Source organism: Oncorhynchus keta, chromosome 1 (assembly GCF_023373465.1).
Source record: "Oncorhynchus keta strain PuntledgeMale-10-30-2019 chromosome 1, Oket_V2, whole genome shotgun sequence".
In the NCBI taxonomy this organism is placed as follows: domain Eukaryota; kingdom Metazoa; phylum Chordata; class Actinopteri; order Salmoniformes; family Salmonidae; genus Oncorhynchus; species Oncorhynchus keta.
This window is the reverse complement of record NC_068421.1, coordinates 47262277-47290231: the sequence shown is the minus strand read 5'-3', so window position 1 is coordinate 47290231 and position 27955 is coordinate 47262277. Positions and strand designations below refer to the sequence as shown.

At 42.4% G+C, this 27955-nt stretch overlaps 1 protein-coding gene across 3 annotated transcripts in view; it reads left to right on the top strand.

The window, feature by feature from the left end:
* LOC118386695 (NADPH--cytochrome P450 reductase) overlaps positions 1–27955 on the top strand; it is a 49929-nt gene that overhangs the window by 12289 nt on the left and 9685 nt on the right. For 2 of the 3 annotated variants that reach the window (XM_035774427.2, XM_035774437.2), the window contains exons 3-5: positions 23430–23478; positions 24818–24946; positions 25774–25923. In XM_035774427.2, coding sequence (XP_035630320.1) covers positions 23430–23478; positions 24818–24946; positions 25774–25923 — 328 coding nt within the window. Of the gene's footprint in view, positions 1–11942; positions 12357–23429; positions 23479–24817; positions 24947–25773; positions 25924–27955 lie in introns of those variants that run through there. The other variant, XM_035774446.2, reaches the window with a different exon arrangement.

Genomic DNA, 27955 nt, shown 5'->3' with positions numbered 1-27955 from the left:
ATGTCTGAGCCTTTGAAGTGCCACTCCACTTTGTCTCTGTACTGACTTTTGCCTGTTTGATTGTCTTACGGAAGGCATAACTGTACTATTTGAACCATATTCCAGTCACCTTGCCGTGGTTAAATGCGCTGGTTCGTTCTTTCACTTTTGCACGATTGCTGCCATCTTTCCATCGTTTTTGGTTTGAATAGGTTTTAATCATCACAGTCGGTACAACATCCCCCAACATCCCCTATACACTGTTGTAAATGTAACAAGTACTGATATTGTATCATATAATAGCATCCAACTTTCCAAGAAAACAAAATCGGACATTTATGTTCCGTTTACATACTGTATATTTTAGAGCGCCGTTTCCCAAACACGGTACTCTGGATCCCAAGGGGTGCACATCTTGTTTTTGCCCTACACAGCTGATTTCAAATGAAAGCTTGGCTATTTATACAAAGTTGGTATTAATTCTAAAAACAATGTATACAGCTTTATGACAATTTAGGTTGATTCCATTACACAATTTCTGATACGTCATATGCCTTTTTTCCTGCATTAGTAAAAGCAGGAAATGCGTCACCTATGCCAGTACCACAATTCTAATTAGACTGGTTTTGGATTTCTCCCTACTCAAGATGGCTGCCACTTTTGTCCCATTTTATGGATTTTGAAAAAATATAATAGGATCTGTATGGTGTTAGGACTATGTTACTATTATCTCTATGGGCCTGACTAGATCTTAGTTGTCATCTGCTTGTTGTTCCAGGGAACACTGTGCCTACTGTTACATAGGAGTTTAGGGTTGAAAGCACACAATGCATCATGGTTTAGAGATCGGTTTACTAGGGCCAGGATGTTATCGCGATACTCATTAGTATGAGCTCTGGCCCCCCAATGGTGGAACAAACTCCCTCACGACGCCAGGACAGCGGAGTCAATCACCACCTTCCGGAGACACCTGAAACCCCACCTCTTTAAGGAATACCTAGGATAGGATAAGTAATCCTTCTCACCCCCCCTAACACATTTAGATGCACTATTGTAAAGTGGCTGTTCCACTGGATGTCATAAGGTGAATGCACCAATTTGTAAGTCGCTCTGGATAAGAGCGTCTGCTAAATGACTTAAATGTAATGTAAATGTATCGTGGCAAGGAAACAACAAGACGCGGATTTAAATTATCTAGGAAAAATAGCCCGAATGTTGGAAACAAATATTATGTTGTCATCCAGAGTCATATTTTATTTATTTTCCAAGCTGTAGCACACTATTTTACTGACGGCAGGTATTTTAAAACTTCTTTGGAATAGGGGGCAGTATTTTTCACGTCCGGATGAAAAGCGTGCCCAAAGTAAACTGCCTGCTACTCAGGCCCAGAAGCTAGGATATCCATATAATTGGTAGATAATTGGATAAAAAAAACACTAACATTTCTTATAACTGTTAAAATAATGTCTGTGAGTATAACAACATTTATTTGGCAGGCGAAACCCCGAGGACAAACCATCCAGGAAAAAATAAATTTGAGTTAACTGTGTTTTCTATTGGTTTTCTATGAGAAACTAGATGTGAGGCACCTGGTTGCAGTTCCTATGGCTTCCACTAATGTCAATACTCTAGAAATTGGTTGATGTTTTTCCTTTTGAGAAATGAAGTACGGCTGTACTTTGAGTGTCAAGCCAAGTGGACTCTTTTGTTTGTTGCGCATGACCTGGAGCTCGCTCCACTTTGATTTTTATCCGCTATTGAACACAGTATATTCCATCTTAAATTTGATCGATTATTTACGTTTTAGGATACTTAAAGTTGGATTAGGAAAGTTGTTTGAGATGTTTGGAGTCATGTTGGGCGAGTTGGAACCGGTGTATTTCTGAATCAAACGCGCCAAATAAATTGACATTTTGGGGGATATAAAGAAGGACTTTATCGAACAAAATGACAATTTGTTATGTTTCTGGGACATATTGGAGTGCCAACCGAAGATCTTCAAAGGTAAGGCATGAATTAAATCGTTATTTCTGACTTTCGTGTCGCACCTGCTTGGTTGAAATGATTTTCATGTGTTTGTATGATGGGGTGCTGTCCTCGGATAATCGCATGGTTTGCTTTTGCCGTAAAAGCCTTTTTGAAATCTGACACGGTGGCTGATTTAACAAGAAGTTAAGCTTTATTTTGGTGTATTGCACTTGTGAATTTATGAAAGTACTAGACGTCAAGCGGAATGTCTAGCCATAACAGGTTTTAAAGGACTGACGAATGGGTTTGTTCTGCTTGTTTTCATTTTTGCCCTGCTCCCCCCAAAAAAATCACAATACTGCAATTGTCAAAGACCTACAGTTTACAGTGCTGGTGTGTATTTTCTGAGGGAGGGGCTATAATGTAGCTTACCATACCATAATGTGGATTTAAATACACGGTGCTGTAATGGGAGTTATTTCTTTTCATTGATTAAGCTGCTGTATGGCAGTTTAGTGTATAGTTACTGATGTTCACAAAAGAGGACATTTAATAATGTCAATGTGTTCCTATACCTCAAATTGAGCGTAGTCCATAATGTAAAATGAATGGAAGTTATTGGCAGTGCACCCATTACCTACAGCTAATAGGTTAGTGCAGTCACATTTATTGCCTAAAGCGCGTGGGAAATATTATAAGTGTTCCAGCTGGGCCCAGTAGTGACTTTTATTTTTAAAAAAATAAAAAAATAAATCCCTTCCTCTCCCCCCTGTGTGAGTAGCTTCCCCTGTGCTGTCCTGCTTGCCCCACCCTATTCACTTTATATTATCAGTGTGGAGTCAGTGACTTGAGGTTTGGCTGTGCTTTGCTCCCTGCTCAGTGCCCTGCTCTTCCACCACAAGCTGACTGGAGCCTGAGCCATTCCCCAGAGCAGCAGAGGCTGCCTTCCATTTGTTCTAATCAGTGGGGAAAAGCTGTCTATGAATAGTCCTGGCCTGCTCTCTCACTGGCCCAGGGCTGTGCTCAGTGAATGGAGACAATGTTGTGAGGAGCGGAGGCAGACAACACAGCTAGGCTGCTCCTGACACTGCTGCTCGGTGTATGGGAGATCATGAACATGTGTGAAAACGGGCTGGATGTTGTTTTTTGTCTGGGTTGGGGCAGGGCTGTAAAGTCTGACTAACTTGGTCACATATGCAACAAAATATTTTGCGTGACCAGGAGTTTTATTTTGGTAGCACTGTGCTGTACTGTTGTTTCCGAGTGCCCTAGAGAAAAAAGTGAATGTAGATTCGATTGCGTTATGGTTGCACCATAACGACAGTGAAAACATCTTGCTTCTGGCCCAACCAGGTCAAAGATCTGACCTATTATTACCGGCGCAACATTTTTATCTTCCTGTAGAGGATCGCCTGGACCCCATTTTTACATTCATAAGCCGTACTAAAACTGCGTCATTAACCATTTGTTTACACTTTCATGTTACTTCATTGGCTAGCTAACAACCTGGTAACTTTACCAGTATACAGTGCCTTGCGAAAGTAAATCAAATCAAATCAAATTGTATTTGTCACATACACATGGTTAGCAGATGTTAATGCGAGTGTAGCGAAATGCTTGTGCTTCTAGTTCCGACAATGCAGTGATAACCAACAAGTAATCTAACTAACAATTCCAAAACTACTGTCTTATACACAGTGTAAGGGGATAAAGAATATGTACATAAGGATATATGAATGAGTGATGGTACAGAGCAGCATACAGTAGATGGTATCGAGTACAGTATATACATATGAGATGAGTATGTAGACAAAGTAAACAAAGTGGCATAGTTAGTGGCTAGTGATACATGTATTACATAAGGATGCAGTCGATGATGTAGAGTACAGTATATACGTATGCATATGAGATGAATAATGTAGGGTAAGTAACAGTATATAAAGTAGCATTGTTTAAAGTGGCTAGTGATATATTTACATTTCCCATCAATTCCCATTATTAAAGTGGCTGGAGTTGGGTCAGTGTCAATGACAGTGTGTTGGCAGCAGCCACTCAATGTTAGTGGTGGCTGTTTAACAGTCTGATGGCCTTGAGATAGAAGCTGTTTTTCAGTCTCTCGGTCCCAGCTTTGATGCACCTGTACTGACCTCACCTTCTGGATGATAGCGGGGTGAACAGGCAGTGGCTCGGGTGGTTGTTGTCCTTGATGATCTTTATGGCCTTCCTGTAACATCGGGTGGTGTAGGTGTCCTGGAGGGCAGGTAGTTTGCCCCCGGAGATGCAGACCTCACTACCCTCTGGAGAGCCTTACGGTTGAGGGCGGAGCAGTTGCCTTACCAGGCGGTGATACAGCCCGCCAGGATGCTCTCGATTGTGCATCTGTAGAAGTTTGTGAGTGCTTTTGGTGACAAGCTGAATTTCTTCAGCCTCCTGAGGTTGAAGAGGCGCTGCTGCGCCTTCTTCACGACGCTGTCAGTGTGAGTGGACCAATTCAGTTTGTCTGTGATGTGTATGCCGAGGAACTTAAAACTTGCTACCCTCTCCACTACTGTTCCATCGATGTGGATAGGGGGGTGTTCCCTCTGCTGTTTCCTGAAGTCCACAATCATCTCCTTAGTTTTGTTGACGTTGAGTGTGAGGTTATTTTCCTGACACCACACTCCGAGGGCCCTCAGCTCCTCCCTGTAGGCCGTCTCGTCGTTGTTGGTAATCAAGCCTACCACTGTTGTGTCGTCCGCAAACTTGATGATTGAGTTGGAGGCGTGCGTGGCCACACAGTCGTGGGTGAACAGGGAGTACAGGAGAGGGCTCAGAACGCACCCTTGTGGGGACCCCGTGTTGAGGATCAGCGGGGAGGAGATGTTGTTGCCTACCCTCACCACCTGGGGGCGGCCCGTCAGGAAGTCCAGTACCCAGTTGCACAGGGCGGGGTCGAGACCCAGGGTCTCGAGCTTGATGACGAGCTTGGAGGGTACTATGGTGTTGAATGCCGAGCTGTAGTCGATGAACAGCATTCTCACGTAGGGATTCCTCTTGTCCAGGTGGGTTAGGGCAGTGTGGTTGAGATTGCATCGTCTGTGGACCTATTTGGGCGGTAAGCAAATTGGAGTGGGTCTAGAGTGTTAGGTAGGGTGGAGGTGATATGGTCCTTGACTAGTCTCTCAAAGCACTTCATGATGACGGAAGTGAGTGATACGGGGCGGTAGTCGTTTAGCTCAGTTACCTTAGCTTTCTTGGGAACAGGAACAATGGTGGCCCTCTTGAAGCATGTGGGAACAGCAGACTGGTATAGGGATTGATTGAATATGTCCGTAAACACACCGGCCAGCTGGTCTGCGCATGCTCTGAGGGCGTGGCTGGGGATGCCGTCTGGGCCTGCAGCCTTGCGAGGGTTAACACGTTTAAATGTCTTACTCACCTCGGCTGCAGTGAAGGAGAGACCGCATGTTTTCGTTGCAGGCCGTGTCAGTGGCACTGTATTGTCCTCAAAGCGGGCAAAAAAGTTATTTAGTCTGCCTGGGAGCAAGACATCCTGGTCCGTGACTGGGCTGGGTTTTTCTTGTAGTCCGTGATTGACTGTAGACCCTGCCACATGCCTCTTGTGTCTGAGCCATTGAATTGAGATTCCACTTTGTCTCTGTACTGACGCTTAGCTAGTTTAATAGCCTTGCGGAGGGAATAGCTGCACTGTTTGTATTCGGTCATGTTGCCAGACACCTTGCCCTGATTAAAAGCAGTGGTTCGCTCTTTCAGTTTCACACGAATGCTGCCATCAATCCACGGTTTCTGGTTAGGGAATGTTTTTATCGTTGCTATGGGAACGACATCTTCGACGCACGTTCTAATGAACTCGCACACCGAATCAGCGTATTCGTCAATGTTTTTATCTGACGCAATACGAAACATGTCCCAGTCCACATGATGGAAGCAGTCTTGGAGTGTGGAGTCAGCTTGGTCTGACCAGCGTTGGACAAACCTCAGCGTGGGAGCCTCTTGTTTGAGTTTCTGCCTGTAGGCAGGGATCAGCAAAATGGAGTCGTGGTCAGCTTTTCCGAAAGGGGGGCGGGGCAGGGCCTTATATGCGTCGCGGAAGTTAGAGTAACAATGATCCAAGGTTTTACCACCCCTGGTTGCGCAATCGATATGCTGATAAAATTTAGGGAGTCTTGTTTTCAGATTAGCTTTGTTAAAATCCCCAGCTACAATGAATGCAGCCTCCGGATAAATGGTTTCCAGTTTGCAAAGAGTCAAATAAAGTTCGTTCAGAGCCATCGATGTGTCTGCTTGGGGGGGGAATATATACGGCTGTGATTATAATCAAAGATAATTGTCTTGGTAGATAATGCGGTCTACATTTGATTGTGAGGAATTCTAAATCAGCTGAGCAGAAGGATTTGAGTTCCTGTATGTTTCCTTCATCACACCATGTCTCGTTAGTCATGAGGCATACTCCCCCGCCACTCTCTTCTTACCAGAAAGATTTTTGTTTCTGTCGGCGCAATGCGTGGAGAAACCCGTTGGCTGCACCGCATCGGATAGCATCTTCCCAGTGAGCCATGTTTCCGTGAAGCAGAGAACGTTGCAGTCTCTTATGTCCCTCTGGAATGCCACACTTGCTCGGATTTCGTCAACCTTGTTGTCAAGAGACTGGACATTGGCAAGAAGAATGCTGGGGAGTGGTGCGCGATGAGTCTGACCAGACTCCGAACAAGGAAGCAATCACTTTCCCTTCTATACCCAAAATGTTTAGATACAGTGCCTTGCGAAAGTATTCGGCCCCCGTGAACTTTGCAACCTTTTGCGACATTTCAGGCTTAAAAAATAAAGATATAAAACTATTTTTTTGTGAATAATCAACAACAAGTGGGACAACATCAGGAAGTGGAACGACATTTATTGGATGTTTCAAATTTTTTTTTAACAAATCAAAAACTGAAAAATTGGGCTTGCAAAATTATTCAGCCCCTTTACTTTCAGTGCAGCAAACTCTCTCCAGAAGTTCAGTGAGGATCTCTGAATGATCCAATGTTGACCTAAATGACTAATGATGATAAATACAATCCACCTGTGTGTAATCAAGTCTCCGTATAAATGCACCTGCACTGTGATAGTCTCAGAGGTCCGTTAAAAGCGCAGAGAGCATCATGAAGAACAAGGAACACACCAGGCAGGTCCAAGATACTGTTATGAAGAAGTTTAAAGCCGGATTTGGATACAAAAAGATTTCCCACGCTTTAAACATCCCAAGGAGCACTGTGCAAGCGATAATATTGAAATGGAAGGAGTATCAGACCACTGCAAATCTACCAAGACCTGGCCGTCCCTCTAAACTTTCAGCTCATACAAGGAGAAGACTGATCAGAGATGCAGCCAAGAGGCCCTTGATCACTATGATGAACTGCAGAGATCTACAGCTGAGGTGGGAGACTCTGTCCATAGGACAACAATCAGTCGTATATTGCACAAATCTGGCCTTTATGGAAGAGTGGCAAGAAGAAAGCCATTTCTTAAAGATATCCATAAAAAGTGTTGTTTAAAGTTTGCCACAAGCCACCTGGGAGACACACCAAACATGTGGAAGAAGGTGCTCTGGTCAGATTAAACCAAAATTGAACTTTTTGGCAACAATGCAAAACGTTATGTTTGGCGTAAAAGCAACACAGCTCATCACCCTGAACACACCAAAAGACCTGAGACTGGGACGGAGATTTGTCTTCCAACAAGACAATGATCCAAAACATAAAGCAAAATCTACAATGGAATGGTTCAAAAATAAACATATCCAGGTGTTAGAATGTCAAAGTCCAGACCTGAATCCAATCGAGAATCTGTGGAAAGAACTGAAAACTGCTGTTCACAAATGCTCTCCATCCAACCTCACTGAGCTCGAGCTGTTTTGCAAGGAGGAATGGGAAAAAATGTCAGTCTCTCAATGTGCAAAACTGATAGACATACCCCAAGCGACTTACAGCTGTAATCACAGCAAAAGGTGGTGCTACAAAGTATTAACTTAAGGGGGCTGAATAATTTTGCACGCCCAATTTTTCAGTTTTTGATTTGTTCAAAAAGTTTGAAATAGCCAATAAATGTCGTTCCACTTCATGATTGTGTCCCACTTGTTGTTGATTCTTCACAAAAAATACAGTTTTATATCTATGTTTGAAGCCTGAAATGTGGCAAAAGGTCGCAAAGTTCAAGGGGGCCGAATACTTTCGCAAGGCACTGTATCTAAACATTTTGGGTATAGAAGGGAAAGTGATTGCTTCTTCAGAAGACCAATGATCATTTGAATGACAGATCTCTTGCATGTCGTCACCACCAGCCTGCATTTTTTTAAGTGTACATGGATTATATTGAACAATCGGAAAATAGTGCTTTTACACAATGTAGAAACCCAATTCCACAAATTATTTTGGAATTTCAATGACTGGTATTTGTATCAACATTTTTACAGTGCAAAATATTATTGTCTAGGGCACATGTGCTAAGTAGCTAGAATTCATATAGGATATATATCTATCTCTATCTCTTCAAGGGCTTTGTTGGCATGGGAAACATGTGTTAACATTGCCAAAGCAAGTGAGGTAGACAACATACAAAGTGAATATATAAGGTGAAAAACAACAAAAATGAACAGTAAACATTACACATACAGAAGTTTCAAAACAGTAAAGACATTACAAATGTCATATATATATATATATATATATATATACACACACACAATGTACAAATAGTTAAAGGACACAAGATAAAATAAATAAGCATAAATATGGGTTGTATTTACAATGGTGTTTGTTCTTCACTGGTTGCCTTTTTTCTCGTGGCAACAGGTCATAAATCTTGCTGCTGTGATGGCACACTGTGGAATTTCACCCAGTAGATATGGGAGTTTTTCAAAATTGGATTTGTTTTCGAATTCTTTGTGGATCTGTGTGATCTGGGGGAAATATGTATCTCTAATATGGTCATACATTGGGCAGGAGGTTAGGAAGTGCAGCTCAGTTTCCACCTCATTTTGTGGGAAGTGAGCACATAGCCTGTCTTCTCTTGAGAGCCATGTCTGCCTACGGCGGCCTTTCTCAATAGCAAGGCTATGCTCACTGAGTCTGTACATAGTCAAAGCTTTCCTTAATTTTGGGTCAGTCACAGTGGTCAGGTATTCTGCCGCTGTGTACTCTCTGTGTAGGGCCAAATAGCATTCTAGTTTGCTCTGTTTTTTTGTTAATTCTTTCCAATGTGTTAAGTAATTCTTTTTGTTTTCTCATGATTTGGTTGGGTCTAATTGTGCTGTTGTCCTGGGGCTCTGTAGGGTGTGTTTGTGTTTGTGAACAGATCCCCAGGACCAGCTTGCTTAGGGGACTCTTCTCCAGGTTCATCTCTCTGTAGGTGATGGCTCTGTTATGGAAGGTTTGTGAATCGCTTCCTTTTAGGTGGTTGTAGAATTTAATGGCTCTTTTCTGGATTTTGATAATTAGTGGGTATCGGCCTAATTCTGCTCTGCATGCATTATTTGGTGTTTTACGTTGTACACGGAGGATATTTTTGCAGAATTCTGCGTGCAGAGTCTCAATTTGGTGTTTGTCCCATTTTGTGAAGTCTTGGTTGGTGAGCGGACCCCAGACCTCACAACCATAAAGGGCAATGGGCTCTATGACTGATTCAAGTATTTTTAGCCAAATCCTAATTGGTATGTTGAAATTTGTTTATTTTGATGGCATAGAATGCCCTTCTAGCCTTGTCTCTCAGATCGTTCACAGCTTTGTGGAAGTTACCTGTGGCGCTGATGTTTAGGCCAAGGTATGTATAGTTTTTTATGTGCTCTAGGGCAACAGTGTCTAGATGGAATTTGAATTTGTGGTCCTGGTGACTGGACCTTTTTTGGAACACCATTATTTTGGTCTTACTGAGATTTACTGTCAGGGCCCAGGTCTGACAGAATCTGTGCATAAGATCTAGGTGCTGCTGTAGGCCCTCCTTGGTTGGTGACAGAAGCACCAGATCATCAGCAAACAGCAGACATTTGACTTCGGATTCTAGCAGGGGGAGGCCGGGTGCTGCAGACTTTTCTAGTGCCCGCGCCAATTCGTTGATATATATGTTGAAGAGGGTGGGGCTTAAGCTGCATCCCTGTCTAACCCCACGACCCTGTGTGAAGAAATGTGTGTTTTTTGCCAATTTTAACCGCACACTTGTTGTTTGTGTACATGGATTTTATAATGTCATATGTTTTACCTCCAACACAACTTTCCATCAGTTTGTATAGCAGACCCTCATGCCAGATTGAGTCGAAGGCTTTTTTGAAATCAACAAAGCATGAGAAGACTTTGCCTTTGTTTTGGTTTGTTTGGTTGTCAATTAGGGTGTGCAGGGTGAATACATGGTCTGTTGTACGGTAATTTGGTAAAAAGCCAATTTGACATTTGCTCAGTACATTGTTTTCATTGAGGAAATGTACGAGTCTGCTGTTAATAATAATGCAGAGGATTTTCCCAAGGTTACTGTTGACACATATTCCACGGTAGTTATTGGGGTCAAATTTGTCTCCACTTTTGTGGATTGGGGTGATCAGTCCTTGGTTCCAAATATTGGGGAAGATGCCAGAGCTAAGGATGATGTTAAAGAGTTTTAGTATAGCCAATTGGAATTTGTTGTCTGTATATTTGATCATTTCATTGAGGATACCATTGACACCACAGGCCTTTTTGGGTTGGAGGGTTTTTATTTTGTCCTGTAACTCATTCAATGTAATTGGAGAATCCAGTGGGTTCTGGTAGTCTTTAATAGTTGATTCTAAGATCTGTATTTGATCATGTATATGTTTTTGCTCTTTATTCTTTGTTATAGAACCAAAAAGATTGGAGAAGTGGTTTACCCATACATCTCCATTTTGGATAGATAATTCTTTGTTGTTTGTTTAGTGTTTTCCAATTTTCCCAGAAGTGGTTAGTCTATGGATTCTTCAATTACATTGAGCTGATTTCTGACATGCTGTTCCTTCTTTTTCCGTAGTGTATTTCTGTATTGTTTTAGTGATTCACCATAGTGAAGGCGTAGACTCAGGTTTTCCGGGTCTCTATGTTTTTGGTTGGACAGGTTTCTCAATTTCTTTCTTAGATTTTTGCATTCTTCATCAAACCATTTGTCATTATTGTTAATTTTCTTCGGTTTTCTATTTGAGATTTTTAGATTTGATAGGGAAGCTGAGAGGTCAAATATACTGTTAAGATTTTCTACTGCTATTCTCTATCTCTCAATTAAAAAAATATTTCCTGGCCCTCCTAAATTTCATGTGGTGCTAGTAAAAAGAAAATGTGCTTCCAATCTTATGAAATAATATTTTAGAGCCCTGGGTGGGGGTACAGGAAAGGAGAGGATAACTACAATATAACCCAGCCCCCTTTTATTCTCATTTAAAGACATGTTCCGGTACTCTGGCGTCTAAGAAAGTTCCTGCTTTGGGCTGGATGAGTCAGTGGCTAAAACGTATACAAAAGTACTGGATAATCTCTTTTGAATGGGTATTCTGGGTACCTAACTGTGTTATGAATGGGGCGTTGCAATCTCTCCTGTACAAGTTGAGCAACCTCTGTGTTTTTGGGCCCTAGCCAAACTTCCCTGGAGAGCTAGTGAGAAAGGCGAGTTAAGCCCTCTGAGCCCTCCCAAAGGTGGAAAGTTGAGGCAAAGACAAGCAGACTTTCCCCCCCTCTGCTCTAGTTTTTGTTTCCCTTCACTTTCTTTCTTTTTGGGGCAAACCTTCTCTTATTTGCCTGGCTTCTCCGCTTGATGAAGTAGGGTCTGTGCCACAAATGGAATCCTTTTATGATAGAGGTTGCTATAGCAATCACATTCCCCCTACTCCAGTGGTTGGTTGGGGGGCACTTAGTCAGGCGGAGCTTCTCACCCTTAAATGGACCACAACTTGCGTGCTGTAACTAGCTAACACCTTTCAGATTGGAGAGGAAAAGAGGTGGGGATGAGGGAGGCATGCGTTGAGTTTGAATGTTCTCTCTGTGTGTGTGTGTGTGTGTGTGTGTGTGAGACGCTTCAGGGTTTTATGGGAAGTCTGTTTCCCATCATTGCCTCTTCTGTGCTTGCCAGACGTGGTTGGGGTGTGTGTGTGTGAGAGAAGGATTAACTGTGTGGTGTAGAGTACTCTGGAGAACAGAGTTCAGGCACAGCTGGTTGTTCTAGGTGTCTTTGGGCGGCTGTAGCTTGGATTGTGGACGGAGTGCTGCTGTGGTTCAGGCTGGTGTACACACTACTCAGCTCCATCTTGTTGTGAAATGTGTGGCAGCACCTCTTAGCTCGGAGTTTGACAGTGGTGTGGCTTCGCTGGTGGACTCAGAGCCAAGTGCTATGGGCTGTGTGTTTTCCATGCTGGAGGATCGGAGCGCTGCCGCAGAAAGGTCAGTATGAAACTTCGTACTACGAAATCTGGACTTCGGTGAGTTTCTTTCAAAAAACCGCACAGGCATCGCATGTGAGCCAAGTCTACAGCTTGTGCTTTTTTTCATGTCTTCTGAGAACCTCTGATCGGACCCTGGCACACAATGACGTGAACATATTTTTCTCCATTCAATAATTTTGCGGTTAGATCTGCTGATAGCAGCTTAACTCTGTGTGGTGTGTTAAGTTTCTATGGGATGCCCTGGCTTGAGGACAAAAATGTGTATCCCATTTCTATAGGCAACTCACACTTCTCTTAGTAGTTAATGCAATTCATATGCACTGTGTGGATATGGCTCTTGAATGGTCCCTAGTGTTGGTCATTTGGTCAAATGAACTTGAGCCGTGGATTTTACAAAGTCCTTCTACATGCAATGCGGCACCGTGGGGCGGCAGGGTAGCCTAGTGGTTAAAGCGTTGGACTAGTAATCAAAAGGTTGCAAGTTCGAATCCCGAGCTGACAAGGTACAAATCTGTCGTTCTGCCCCTGAACAGGCAGTTAACCCGCTGTTCCTAGGCCGTCATTGAAAATAAGAATTTGTTCTTAACTGACTTGCCTAGTAAAATAAAGGTAAAATAAATAAACCGTGTAGGGTCGTTTCACATCAAAAAGCACAAGAGGATGTGACCCCCACCATTGTCAGATGGTTCTGAAATATTTTCTGTAATTCGTAACTGATATGATTAGCATTCCTGAAACATATTACAATATTTTGTATGGTTTTTTATTTTAGAAACTATACAAAACATACAAACGACAACATCATACAAACTGTTTCCACAGGTCCTTAAGTCTTGGATAAATTATTTTGTCTTAAATACATTTTTTTCAAAGGTCTTAACTAAACATAGGTAGACTGGGAGATGGACTACTTTTTATTATCTTCAGTTTGCATTGTGCACAGGGGATGTAAAGAATGGTTGATAGGATAGTGATTTACTACAATGGAAGGAACACAGTTTAGCTTGGGCCAGAGATTGGCTGTGGTAACGGAGGTTGACTTTAAACTATGGTAGACAGTTAACGTTAGTCTGCAACTACCATAGGGAAAGTGCAAATTCAACAAGAACTGGTTGGAGAACAGCCACTTTGTTTTGTGGTTAAAATCAGTTGAAGGAAATCAACACGAAGCCCGCTGTGTCTTTTGAAAGAAGTCCTTCAAATTTGGCACAAAGGGAATTAAAGCTGTAGAATCCCATATGCAGTGTGAAAAACAACTTTGTTGCTGGGAACCACATCATCAAGCAATCTCCGAATAAAGTTTGGCTCTATGCCCACACTAAAAGTGGAGGTGTGAGCACCAGTCCTATGCCAATTAGGGACTTGAAGTGGTCTTTCAGGCGATGTTCTCTGGCTCAGAAATCGCCAAGACATGTAAATGCAGGAAGGACAAAACCGCCTACATCATCACACAATTTGAGATTAGCTTGTTTTTTATTTTATTTAAGGGACCAATGTCCAATGTGAACAAGGGCACGTTTGGTTTGACGAAAGCTTCAACCAAAAGACAAAGTAAAAAACTGGACCTGCACGTATGCTATTGAAAGGAATCACATTCAGTCAAGGTACCTGGGGTCGCAGTTCATTGGATTGAGAACTTGCCTGTGGTGGAGAGGGCTATAGAAGTATGGCCATTACTGGTGAAGTACAGTATGTGGATGCGGTGAGACCCTAGAAGCTCCCAACCCCTGGAATAGGGTTGTTTGACACCATAGAACCCAGCAAGATCAGCTCATCTTGGCCAAACAGCTGTTCTTCATGGCGGTCTCCAGGACTTTCAGTCCCTTTTTGACCAAGTACCAGCCTGACGAGCCCGTGATGCCATTCCTCCTCAGACTTGTTGAGTGTCTTCACTGACATTTTCAACCTCTCCCTATCTGAGTCTGTAATACCAACATGTTTCAAGCAGACCACCATAGTGTTCTTGGGCACATGGACTAAGGTAATCTGCCTAAATGACTACCGACCCGTAGCACTCACGTCTGTAGTCATGAAGTGCTTCGAAAGGCTGGTCATGACTCATATCAACACCATTATCCCAGAAACCCTAGACCCACTCCAATTTGCATACCACCCCAACAGATCCACAGATGCGATATCTTGCATTCCACAAGGCCCTTTCCCACATGGACAAAAGGAACACCTATGCGAGAGTGCTATTCATTGACTACAGCTCAGCGTTCAACAACATAGTGTCCTCAAAGCTCATCACTAAGCTTATGACCCTGGGACTAAACACCTACCTCTGCAACTGGATTCTAGACTTCCTGACAGGCCACCCCCAGTTGGTAAGGGTAGGTAACAACACATCCGCCATGCTGATCCTCAACACGGGAGCCCCTCGGGTGCGTGCTCAGTCCCCTCCAAACCTCACTGTTCACTCATGACTGCATGGCCAGGCACAACTCCAATATCATTAAGTGTGCTGATGACACAGTGCTAGGCCTGATCACCGACAACGATGAGACTGCCTATAGGGAGGAGGTCAGAGACCTGACCATGTGGTGCAAAGACAACAACCTCTCTCTCAACGTGATCAAGACAAAGGAGTTGATTGTGGACTACAGGAGAAGGAGGACCGAACACGCCCCCGTTCTCGTCGACCGGGCTGTAGTGGAGCAGGTTGAGAGCTTCAAGTTCCTTGGTGTCCACATCATCAACAATCTAATATGGTCCAAGCACACAAAGACAGTTGTGAAGAGGGCACGACAAAACCTATTCCCCCTCAGGAGACTGAAAAAATTTGGCATGGGTCCTTAGATCCTCAAAAGGTTCTACAGCTGCACCAAAAAATTGTTAAACAGATCAAAAAGAACGTGATTAAACAGACTAACATACAATATCTGATCACAAAAAAAGGATGACAAAATCACTTCAGATCCATTTCCACACAATAAAGCTTCCATCCTCCTCCAACATACTGTCCACTTGGAGTGCAGTAACAGCCTGTTGGCAACTGCTCAGCCTCCAACCGCAAGGCACTACAGAGGGTAGTGCGTACAGCCCAGTACATCACTGGGGTCAAGCTTCCTGCCATCCAGGACCTTGACCCAGACTATGGCTTCCCAGACTATTTGCACCCCCCACACTACTGCTACTCTGTTATTATCTATGCATAGCCACTTTAATAACCCTACCTGCCTGTAAATAATTACCTCTACACTGGTGCCCCTACACATTGACTCTCTACTGGTACCTCCTGTATATAGCCCCGCTTTTGTTATTTACTGCTGCTCTTTAATTATTTTTTAATTTTTTTTATATTTTTTAGGTGTTTTCTATATGTTGGTTAAGGGCTTGTAAGTATTTCACTACTTGTTGCTCCAGAGTACAGGCCTCGGCGTAACGCTCATTCCTTTCGACGAAAAACGCGAATCCGACCTTAACCCATTGTGAGACAAAACCACGACTCGTCAGTGAAGAGCACTTTTTGCCAGTCCTGTCTGGTCCAGCGATGGTGGGTTTGCGTCCATAGGCGACTTTGTTGCCGGTGATGTCTGGGGAGAACCTGCCTTACAACAGGCCTACAAGCCCTCAGTCCAGCCTCTCTCAGCCTATTGTGGACAGTCTGAGCACTGATGGAGGAATTGTGCATTCCTGGTGAAACTCGGGCAGTTGTTGTTGCCATCCTGTACCTGTCCCGCAAGTGTGATGTTCGGATTCTGTGCAGGTGTAACACCGTGGTCTGCCACTGCGAGGACGATCAGCTGTCCGTCCTGTCTCCCTGTAGCGCTGTCTTAGGCGTCTCACAGTATGGACATTGCAATTTAATGCCCTGGCCACATCTGCAGTCCTCATGCCTCCTTGCACGTTAATGCAGATGTTCCACCAATCCTCCACCAAATTTCACAGTGGGTGCGAGACCTGGGGAGGCCTATAAGCCACAGTGTTTTACACCCACTGTGAAGTTTGGTGGAGGGTCAGTGAAGATCTGGGGGTGCTTAAGCAAGGCTGGAATCGGCAGATTTACTTTGTGAAGAACGCATGAATCAAGCCATGTACAAGGTTGTCCTGGAAGACCCTGTCATGGCCAGCCCAATCTGTATAGCTCTGCGTTTATATGATTGGTTCACTGTAGGTGGGGGTGGTGCATCCTATATAAACACACACTCACTTCCTTAACAGCTCTGCACTGCTCCGTGAAGCGCAAGAAGTATGAATCCCCCAATTTCTGCTGAGGCCATATCACCGTACATGCGCTCCATGGCCAATGCAGACATCGTATTGACTATGCGCCAAGATGCACAATGTACTGCTCTCTCCTGCCAATTTGTGCACATGCATTGTTTCATAATTTCATTGTGTGAATTTGTTGCGTTTGATTGTTAGTGTATATCAATTCCTCATGAAATATATCACGAATAGTACATTTAACGTTAATTCCCTATCATTTCTAATCTACAATGTTTGTTACAGTAGTTTCTGTTCATGCATTCAATGTTATTCCAGTCTTCCCTTTCTCATTGTCGGAGTGGACACATTGTTTGCAGAGGACACAACCTATGCTATACTTGTGAATGTTGAGTAACGACATGCACGCATAGAAGTAGGTATATAGGCTACCTGGCCTGTGCGCAAATGAAGGCATATAAACATGCCCATTTGGGGATCTGATAGTTTTTCTAATTGGCTTAACGCATCACCACTAATAACCTGTGGAGCTTCTCAAAGCGAACAAAGTATGTTTTTACATCCTTTGACAATTACAATAGTTCCTCAGTGTATTTGAAAAATATTTTGCACACTTGGCGTGAAAGGGAGTAATGTCATGCTCTGATCCAGTGGAAACATAAAATATGCCAACCTGATTACTTCTTATCAGCGCTCGACTTGGACTGAAATCATTTCTGGTACTCATTTTGGGTGCTGATATTGTTTATATTTAGGTGCAGGAGCTCCACAATACTTTTGAGCTAATGTTCTATAAGAGGAACAGGAGCTTAAGCAGTAGAACATTTTAGGTGCTGGTACTCCGCTCTGGTGAGCTCCTGCCCAAGTCGAGCACTGCTTTTGATCCCTTGCGCAAATAGCCTACAGCTGTGTCTGTCCCGAGTTCACTGGGGCAGAATATTTTGACCAAGTTTGCTAGAGCAAGTTCGTTGCAGACAGGCCATATGTAGTCAATGTGATTTATATGATATTTATTTTTATCCGGTATTGTTTTTAAATTTAGATTTGGATAGAATTTTGATAAACCACATGACAATGATTTTGAGATGACAATTATTATAAATTAAATGAAGCTGTTTCACGAAAATTTGCATATGAAAACGATAACTGGCATGCCGATTGGTAGAAATTGGCATTCCACATGAGAAATGTTGCAGCCGACTCGTGTAGTAGCCTATTACCGGCAACTTCAGGGGAGTAATGGCAGAATCTGCGAAAGCCAGCAAGAGCTGGAGTAGAATAGTTGGGTAAGGAAATGTTTATTTTTATCCTGGTTATCTAGAGCTCTTGCGCCCTCTTAAGGAATGTTTGTTATTTCATCAAACCGTAAGCTTAAAGCATCAGACAAGCTCAGTGGATGTAATAGATTTTATTAAAACACATAGGGTGTGTCTCTCTATGGAAAAATACATTTAGTCCGGGACAGCCCGAAAACCAACCCAGGAATAAAAACTCCACTTTGTCTATGACAGCCAATGGAAGTTTATCATAACACACCCCTTCTTACATGTGTCTCTTGGGGTCAATCTTATCCAGGTGAACCAAGGGCTTGAGCTGCTCTGCGAAGCTGCACATGTCTTCGCAGAACACTGTACAGTGTGTGTTTGGGAATTTTACCATTGAAGACCATTGAAACCATCGTCTAACAGTAACTAATCCATGCCTTTTTTAAAGGGAATAATCTACATACAAAGTATGTTTCCTGGACACCGATTAAGCGTATAAGAAGGACAAACTGAAATGCTTTCATGGTGGAATGGTTTGAATTGTGAGAATGACCACGCAGTTTATTTTCATCATGAGCCAAATCTATTGGATTTCTACCCAAAGTTGCAAAGTAAATGTTGTGATCTTCAGTGCATTCGGAAAGTATTCAGACTCCTGACTTTTTCCACATTTTGTTACGTTACAGCCTTATTCTAAAATGTATTAAATTAATGTTTTTTCTCAATCTGCACACAATATCCCATAATGGCAAAGCAAAAACATGTTTTTAGAAATGTTTACAAATGAATTATAAATAACTATAATATTACATTTACATAAGTATTCAGACCCTTTGTTATGAGACTTGAAATTGAGCTCAGGTGCATCCTGTTTCCATTGATCATCCTTGATGTTTCTACAACTTCATTGGTGTCCACCTGTGGTAAATTCAATTGATTGGACATGATTTGGAAAGACACCCGCCTGTCTATATAAGGTCCCACAGTTAACAGTTTGTCAGTTCAAGCCATGAGGTCGAGGGAATTGTCCCTAGGGCTCCGAGACAAGATTGTGTTGAGGCACAGATCCAAAAAATGTCTGCAGCATTGAAGGTCCCCAAGAACACAGTGGCCTCCATCATTCTTAAATGGAAGAAGTTTGGAACCACCAAGACTCTTGCTAGAGCTGGCCACCCAGCCCAAACTAAGCAATTGAGGGAGAAGGGCCTTGGTCCGGGTAGTGACAAGAACCCAATGGTCACACTGACAGTTCCTCTGTGGAGATGGGACAACCTTCCAGAAGGACAACCACCTCTGTAGCACTCCACTCCATGGTAGAATGGCCAGATGGAAGCCACTCCTCTGTAAAAGGCATGATGACCCAGATGGAGTTTGCAAAGAAAGCACCCAAAAGGACTCAGACCATGAGAAACAAGAATCTGGTCTGATGAAACCAAGATTGAACTCTTTGGCTTGAATGCCAAGGGTCACATCTGAAGGAAACCTGGCACCACCTCTATGGTGAAACATGGTGGTGGCAGCATCATGCTGTGGTGATGTTTTTCAGTGGCAGGGACTGGGAGACTAGTCAGGATCGAGTGAAAGATGAACGGAGCAAAGTACAGAGATCCTTAATGAAAACCTGCTCCAGAGCACCCAGGACCTTAGACTGGGGTGACTTTTCACCTTCCAACAGGACAATGACCCTAAGCACTCAGCCAAGACAACCCAGGAATGGCTTTGGGAGTAGTCTGTCCGTGAGTGGCCCAGCCAGAGCCCGGCCTTAAACCCAATGTAACATCTCTGGAGAGACCCGTGGGTGACTTTGGGCAATTTATTTTGGGATTCCTCATGTCTCGCTCATCTACAGGAAGAAGTTTAGTCCAAATTAGATGTTGGGTACTGTTATTTAATATCTGAATTCTATAAATTAAAATGGCCAATTTGGGTGCACTCTTAATTTCTCATAGATCAAATTTGCATTTCAACTAATGTTTCAGGAATGCTAATCTTAGAAAAAGCTAACTACAGAAACAATTTCAGAACAAACAGATTGTGGATGTCATGGCTTGCTGAAGATGTAGGAGCTTAATTTGATCACCTTTGTTTGAGAATTTTCCTGCACATCAGGAAATGTAAACTTGTAGTGTATTCAAGGTTTTTAAAAAGCATCTAAAGTTTAAAATGTCAGACTTTTTATTTGTTTCATCAAAAATGTATCAACCCCTACAAAAATGTTCCATTAATTATAATCCACATAATAATTTACATTTCCGGTTGCTACAAGATTATTTTCCTGCTGTAGCAAACTGGTTCAACTGGCTCAAATTTAGATCCTACATCTGTACATGGAACTACTCTGTATATTTCCATTGGTGTGATGACGCCACAGAAGTTACGCTTGAAGGGAAAGAAAAAAAGGATTCGAGAGGCATTAGCCTATAAATTCTTACATTCCACCATTTTCAACCTATTAAATATCATGGGTACTTGTAACAGTTGATTTTTGGCAGAGAGCGTGAACAAGAGGGGGATAGGGCCAGAAAGCATTTAGTTGAGAACAAGCATTTATTTCCCAGTCTTTACCAAAAACCTTACTCTGCTGTCACTCAACTGATTTTAAGCTGCTTCAGTTTACACACTACTGAATTGTCTAAAATCGTTCAGACTAGCCTATACCTACTAATTTGTAATTCATGTTTGCTGTTGGTGATTGTTTGTGCCCATTTCATCGCATAGAATACTGCAGCTGTCCACTCATTTGACGTCTGATGACGTTTGGAGGAAAGGTGCAGCATTCCCTGTGTGTGTGTGACCACTCTAGATTACATGTTCTGCTACATCCCCCCCCCAGCCTGCGACGGTGTCTTTTAAAAAAAGTATTATTTGTTCAAACCCCAGATGCATTTATTTAACCTTTTATTTAGGCAGGGGTAGTCCCATTGAGGCCAAGGTCTCTTTTTCGACTGAGCTCTGCATGACTAGACCAAGCAATTACACAATCAAGACGAGCATGGGAAACACAGAAAAATGCACAAAAAAAGTCATAGTAAAATAATAATTCCTCAGTGAAGAGGTCCTCTACCAACAATCTGATGATATAGTATTCTGAAGATTATTCTATTAGTGAGGTGCGATCTGTAGCGACAGAGACCTAAATCTGTAGTGACAGAAGTAATTTCAAGAATTAGCCATTCCTGTGAACGGGTATGGAATCTCGTGCTTCTATAGGTTAGTAACGATGTTGGGTAGGAGTTTTCACAGAAGGGCTTTATAGATTAACAGAATGCAATGATGAAACTAAATTACTGATCATACTGAGGTTTACAGTAGGATACATATGTTAGTTGCTTTTAACCCCCTAGAGTCCGCGGCCTTGCGTTAATCAAATTAGCATCATAAAAAAATCCCCATCAAAATCCGTCAGTTTAACCTATATCTCTTTTTTGTTGTTGCATGGGCAGTGAAAGGTGGCAGAGTTAGAGCGGTGTTTGTCAAACCATGCAACATCCCGAAAATATTTTCTTACAAACATCTGTATCGTCCAAGCTATTATAACACCTCAATGGAAAGATGTGAGGAACACGATGGCATTCTCTGTTTTGCTCTACGGCTCCCACAAACATCACAGGACTCGTCTGAAGTCGGTACATCTGATCTGCCAACTTCTGTCTGAACGGTTTGTGCTACACACTAATTTGACCCCTCTGTGGAAAGATGAGTCTTTCACAAACTCGTACAAGACCAGTCTGAAGGTAGCTGGTTAAGTTTTTTTAAGAGTTAGTGTTGTGCCTAAAATAAGGGGTTTAAATGCAACAAAAACATATATGGTTTCCTAATCTTATCTCTCAGATATAGGACAGGCACTTCAGATTTGAAGGACGATCTGTTTATCCATGTTTGAAGCTGTTATTCAATGCGTTTCTATGGGTTAATAGCAGTATCAAAATTATTGTTTGATACCTTAAGGGGTCAAAAATCAAATCAAATAGCTAAAGGATCATTGGTTTGACCATCCTAAAACAATTCCATATGGCTGAAGCTAATAATTTAGCTAAATCTTCCCAACTGCGAACACACACACAGGACATCCACATCAAACCCGAAACCAACTCACATTTGAGTTCAGTCATGGCCACTAGCATTTCTTAATGAACTAAATTTAAAATGAGGCCAGTCTAAAGTGCAGTTCCCCTTTTAGACTGTCGTATGGTACAAAATGGGATAGCTCTCACATCTTTATATATTTGCAAGTTGTCAGCTTCACACCATCTTTACTCAAATGTGAATACAAAAGGAAATATGCATGGTGGACATTCTCATATAGTCAAATGTTGCAGTATGGACACTTTCAAGGTTAATCCTTGACATTAAATGTCAATTTACATTTTTGAGTCATCAAATAAATTGACATATGGGAAAGATTCAAGACCGAAAGCGACCCTTTTGAGCTAAAAGGTTGTTTTGCAAGCTTGCGTGCCTGTCATACTTCACTGAAGTTACTCACACTAGCCTGACAGTAACACTTGAGTAAATTGGAAAGGAAATGAAGAAATAGAGAAACCAAATTTGTGAGTCATGTTACAGTATTTATGCAGCAGAAAGTGTGATGATGATGCAAAATGCATCATATGATGAAAAAAACACTTTCCCATTTTTATTGAAAGTGCTCAGTTTTGAAAACTTAACTTCTGACATGGACACTGTAATCAAGGGGACTAATTAATGAAATACTCATGTTTTTTTGAGGAAAATTTCCTTTTAAAAGAATGCCAGGACAGGGAGGATGCTGTATTGGACCCTGTTTCATCATTGGCCTTGCCAAACACCTTACCCCGCTTAACCTTTTACAATACTCTGTGTTTACTTAAGAGATAGGGGACATCAGTCAACTCTAGGCTTGGGGCATATTCACGTTGAAGAGTTGTAGCAGAGGGACCGTGACGAGATTTACATTTTCATAATATGTACATAACGTTACATTGCTAATGTAAATTTAAAAGGTTATAGGTGCCAAGAGAGGGTACGGGGGCAATGAACGGTCTTGCTCTGCAGCTTAAATTTACGGTAAATATCCCAGTATAGTCACTAGCCAGTAAAGCATGCTTCACAAACTATTCAGCTATGCAAGCAACTTTTCATCTTAACCATATTGCACTCTTGAATAATGCAACAATTCACAAGCATGTGCAGACGGGGTTTATTTTCACGTCTGTACACTCATTACATTTTTAGCTTCAATACAAAAGCACAGTTACTAAAGCTAAAATGTAACGTTAGCCTGTTTACTTACAACCTCATGCTAATCGCATTAGCGCACATTAGCTCAACTGTTCAGTGGGTGGGACACCTATCTGTAGAGATCCTTAAGAGGTTTTAAACAAGATCAAAGAGGCTATAGGAAGGTTTGAGGGTCCTCCAATGACATGCTTGTAACATTCCCATTATTTTGCATCCCCTGGTGATAAACCATTAGTGTGAAAAGTGACCCTTTGGTCCCTGTACTAGGCATGTGTGCTTTTCTTGCTTGTGGAAAGCATCATTGGTTTGCTGTGTTTTATGTCCCAGCAGATAGTGGTGAAAGAATAATTGTTCCAGTGCAAGATTTTCTTTATAGCCTTTGGAAGTGCGTAACATTTGTCTCCTTTTTCTTTCAGAGCACATTCTACTCAAGAGACTAGTTTTATTGAAAAGATGAAGAAAACAGTGAGTTTTTCTATTTTTCAGTATTTTGGGTGTGGGAAGGATAATGGTCTAGCTACTAGACTGACTTTACATAATGGTTATTAGGTAGAGGACGGATTGCAGTGGATCCTCCGGACTCCTCAGTCCAGACTTGGGTTCAAATACTATTTAAAATAATTTAAATATTTTCTGTGCTTGATTGAGCTTGTCTGGTACAATAGAACCAATAGAATAGTCAAAAAGGTGAAAACCCTGCCCATCTGGCAATCCAGGAAGAAAATAGTATTTGAACATTTCGTCTGCGCCGTACTAGCTGACCTTGAGAAATGTATTTAGTTGATTTGGCTGCAAAGTACCCAGATATCAGAAGGTGAAATGAATACAATTATGGTATTTTACGACATGTAGTTTAGTCTCTGTTGCTCACTGTCTACATGACAGACTGACCAGGTGATCCTTTATTGATGTTACTTGTTAAATCCACTTCAATAAGTAGATGAAGGGGAGGAGTCAGGTTAAAAAAATGATTTTTCAACCTTGAGACCATAGAGCCCAACAGTGGAGGTTTCATAATACCCACAAAAGCAATATATTTTCACCATTCATGTTTCCCATAGGGGATTTTAGAAACACTTAAAATAAAGGCTATGCTTCGTGTGGGCTTACCCTGGCGTTTTGTTTTGATAAGGTGACTTTTAGCAATATGTTCAGCTCTATTTACTCTCATTTATAAAATTCTAAATAGCGTCAATGGAGACATCATGCAAAACGACAAATCACTGCAAGCTCCTGCATGTCGTAATCTCTAGCTGACACCTTTGCTAACGGTATTGTGAAATGTAGCCAATTGATTCATTCATTCATTTAGCAAACATTAGTTAATCCAGAGATGCTTACCTTTGCCTTGATTTGGCAGTCTCGTCCAGATCATTATTGCATTTGTAGTTCTTTATGATAGCCACATTAGCAGCTAATTAGCGATTCATTTTTTGGGGGGGTAAATATAGTCACATTGTCCTAGAGATTTACATGGTTATCAAAATGTCACACCAAAGTAATCCTACACAAAACACAACCCTTATTTTAAGTGTTTCTAAAATCCCCGTGGGAAAAGATTATGCTGGAAAAACTATTGGAACCATTTCCCTGTTTGACCGCTAGGTTTTATGGGTATAATGACTCATACTATGGTACTATATTGGGACATGGATTGTTATGGACTCGTTATTGGACAACAAAAAGTTAAATGGCAACATGGTGGGCAACACTAGGGCCTGGTGTTTTTCCTGGCCGCCAGGTCATGTGGTCAGGAAAAACTCCTGGCCCTCATTCCAAGTGTTGCTGCTATTTCCCTCTCCAGGGTAGGAACATCGTGGTATTCTACGGCTCTCAGACAGGCACGGGCGAGGAGTTTGCCAACCGGCTGTCCAAAGACGCGCAGCGCTACGGCATGAAGGGTATGGCCGCCGACCCCGAGGAATACGTCATGGTAACTAATTAACAACATTCCTATATCAGTGTTTTATATGGTTACATATGAAATTCGGTATCCTGGTTCTGTTTTTCTGGATCATTTGAATTTTACTAAATAGGTTTTGCTTTCACAAGACCTGGAAATAATCATTTTGGGTGTGATTTGAATTCTACGTGACATTAGCAAGCTAGCTTGTTTTACAATGGGCAAAAAGCACCATGCGATTCGTGCTGTCACGTCACAATACCTGGTACTCTGGTCCTGGGTCTTGGATCCGCTACTTACACAGGTCCAGAATTCGCTTCAGTCGGGGTTTGTTAGTGTTTCATACAGGCTTTATAGCATGGATCAGAGTACCAAAAGCTCCCAAGATCCTAATCATACAGGGAATATGTAGCCTAGTGGTTATAGCGTTGGGCTACTAGCCGAAAGGTTCCTGGATCGAAACCCAGAGTTGACAAAGTAACAATCTGTCGTTCTGCCCCTGAACAAGGCAGTTAACCCACTGTTCCCCGGTAGGCCGTCATTGTAAATAAGAACTTGTTCTAAACTGACTTGCCTAGTTAAATAAAGGTTAAATAAAAATGTGAAAACAACCTTAGTATAATAATGATTATAATAACCCATTTATGACAACCCTGTCTAATAAGGCTTCTATACTGCCACCAACAAGGATTCATACCTGTATAGCTCAAAGGTGGCTTAACTGTACCCCTCCTAACAATATTAGTCTCTTGAGCCAAGGTCCTGTTCCATAAAGTTGAAAAGCTAATAGTGCCCTGAATGGCATACAGCACATGTAATGGCAAATATCTAATGTCCAGGCATCTTCTAATCCACAGTCTGAGCTGTCCCGTCTGGCTGAGATTGGCAACTCCCTGGCCATCTTCTGTATGGCCACTTATGGTGAGGGAGACCCCACAGACAACGCCCAGGACTTCTATGACTGGCTGCAGGAGACCGACGGGCAATTGGATGGAGTCAACTATACTGTGACTATCTTTTTCTCTCTCTCGCTCTCTCCTCCCCCTGTTTTCATAATCAGGACCAGGAGTTTGCCCAAGAAAAACTCCTGTTGGCCCCATCCACTTAGAGTTTAAGTCGGAAGTTTACATACAGCTTAGCCAAATACATTTAAACTCCGTTCTTGACATTTAATCCCAATAAATATTCCCTGTTTTAGGTCCGTTAGGATCACCACTTTATTTTAAGAATGTGAAATGTCAGAATAATAGTAGTGATTTATTTCAGCTTTTATTTCTTTCATCACATTCCTAGTGGGTCAGATGTTTACATACACTCAATTAGTATTTGGTAGCATTGCCTTTAAATTGCTTAACTTGGGTCAAATGTTTCAGGTAGCCTTCCACAAGCTTCCCACAATAAGTTGGTTAAGTTTTGGCCCATTCCTTCTTACAGAGCTGGTGTAACTGAGTCAGGTTTGTAGGCCTCCTTGCTCACACACACTTTCTCAGTTCTGCCCACACATTTTCTATAGGATTGAGGTCAGGGCCTCATGGTGGCCACTCCAATACCTTGACTTTGTTGTCCTTAAGCCATTTTGCCACAACTTTGGAAGTATGCTTGGGGTCATTACCCATTTGCGACCAAGCTTTATCTTCCTGACTGATGTCTTGAGATGTTGCTTCAATATATACACATTTTTTCCATCCTCGTGATGCCATCTATTTTGTGAAGGGGACCAGTCCCTCCTGCAACAAAGAACTTCCACTACATGATGCTGCCACCCCCGTGCTCCACGGTTGGGATGGTGTTCTTCGGCTTGCAAGCCTCTCTTTTTCCTCCAAACATAACAATGGTCATTATGGCCAAACAGTTCTATTTTTGTTTCATCAGAGGAAATATTTCTCCAAAAAGTATTATCTTTGTCCCCATGTGCAGTTGTAAACCATAGTCTGGCTTTTTATGGCAGTTTTGGAGCAATGGCTTATTCCTTGCTGAGTGGCCTTTCAGCTTATGTCGATATTGGACTCGTTCTACTGTGAATATAGATGCTTTTGTACCCGTTTCCTCCAGCATCTTCACAAGCTCTTTTGCTGTTGTTCCGGGATTGATTTGTACTTTTTGCACCAAAGTACGTTCATCTCTAGGAGACAGAACGCGTCTCCTTCCTGAAGCGGTATGACTGCTGCATGGCCCCATGGTGTTTATACTTGCGTACTATTACATTTACATTACATTTAAGTCATTTAGCAGACGCTCTTATCCAGAGCGACTTACAAATTGGTGCATTCACATCCAGTGGAACAGCCACTTTACACTAGTGCATCTAAATCTTTTAGGGGTGGGGGGGTGAGAAGGATTACTTATCCTATCCTAGGTATTCCTTAAAGAGGTGGGGTTTCAAATCTCTTCGGAAGGTGGTGATTGACTCCGCTGTCCTGGCGTCGTGAGGGAGTTTGTTCCACCATTGGGGGGCCAGAGCAGCGAACAGTTTTGACTGGGCTGAGCGGGAACTGTACTTCCTCAGTGGTAGGGAGGCGAGCAGGCCAGAGGTGGATGAACGCAGTGCCCTTGTTTGGGTGTAGGGCCTGATCAGAGCCTGGAGGTACTGAGGTGCCGTTCCCCTCACAGCTCCGTAGGCAAGCACCATGGTCTTGTAGCGGATGCGAGCTTCAACTGGAAGCCAGTGGAGAGAGCGGAGGAGCGGGGTGACGTATTGTTTGTACAGGTGAACATGGTACCTTCAGGCATTTGGAAATTGCTCCCAAGGGTGAACCAGACATGTGGAGGTCTACAATCTGTTTTCTGAGATCTTGGCTGATTTATTTTTTGGTTTTCTCACCATGTCAAACAAAGAGGCACTGAGTTTGAAGGTTGTCCTTGAAATACATCCACAAGGTACACCTCCAATTGACTCAAATTATGTCAGAAGCTTCTAAAGCCATGACATAATTTTCTGGAATTTTCCAAGCTGTTTAAAGGCACAGTCAACTTAGTGTATGTAAACTTCTGACCCACTGGAATTGTGATGCAGTGAATTATAAGCGAAATAATCTGTCT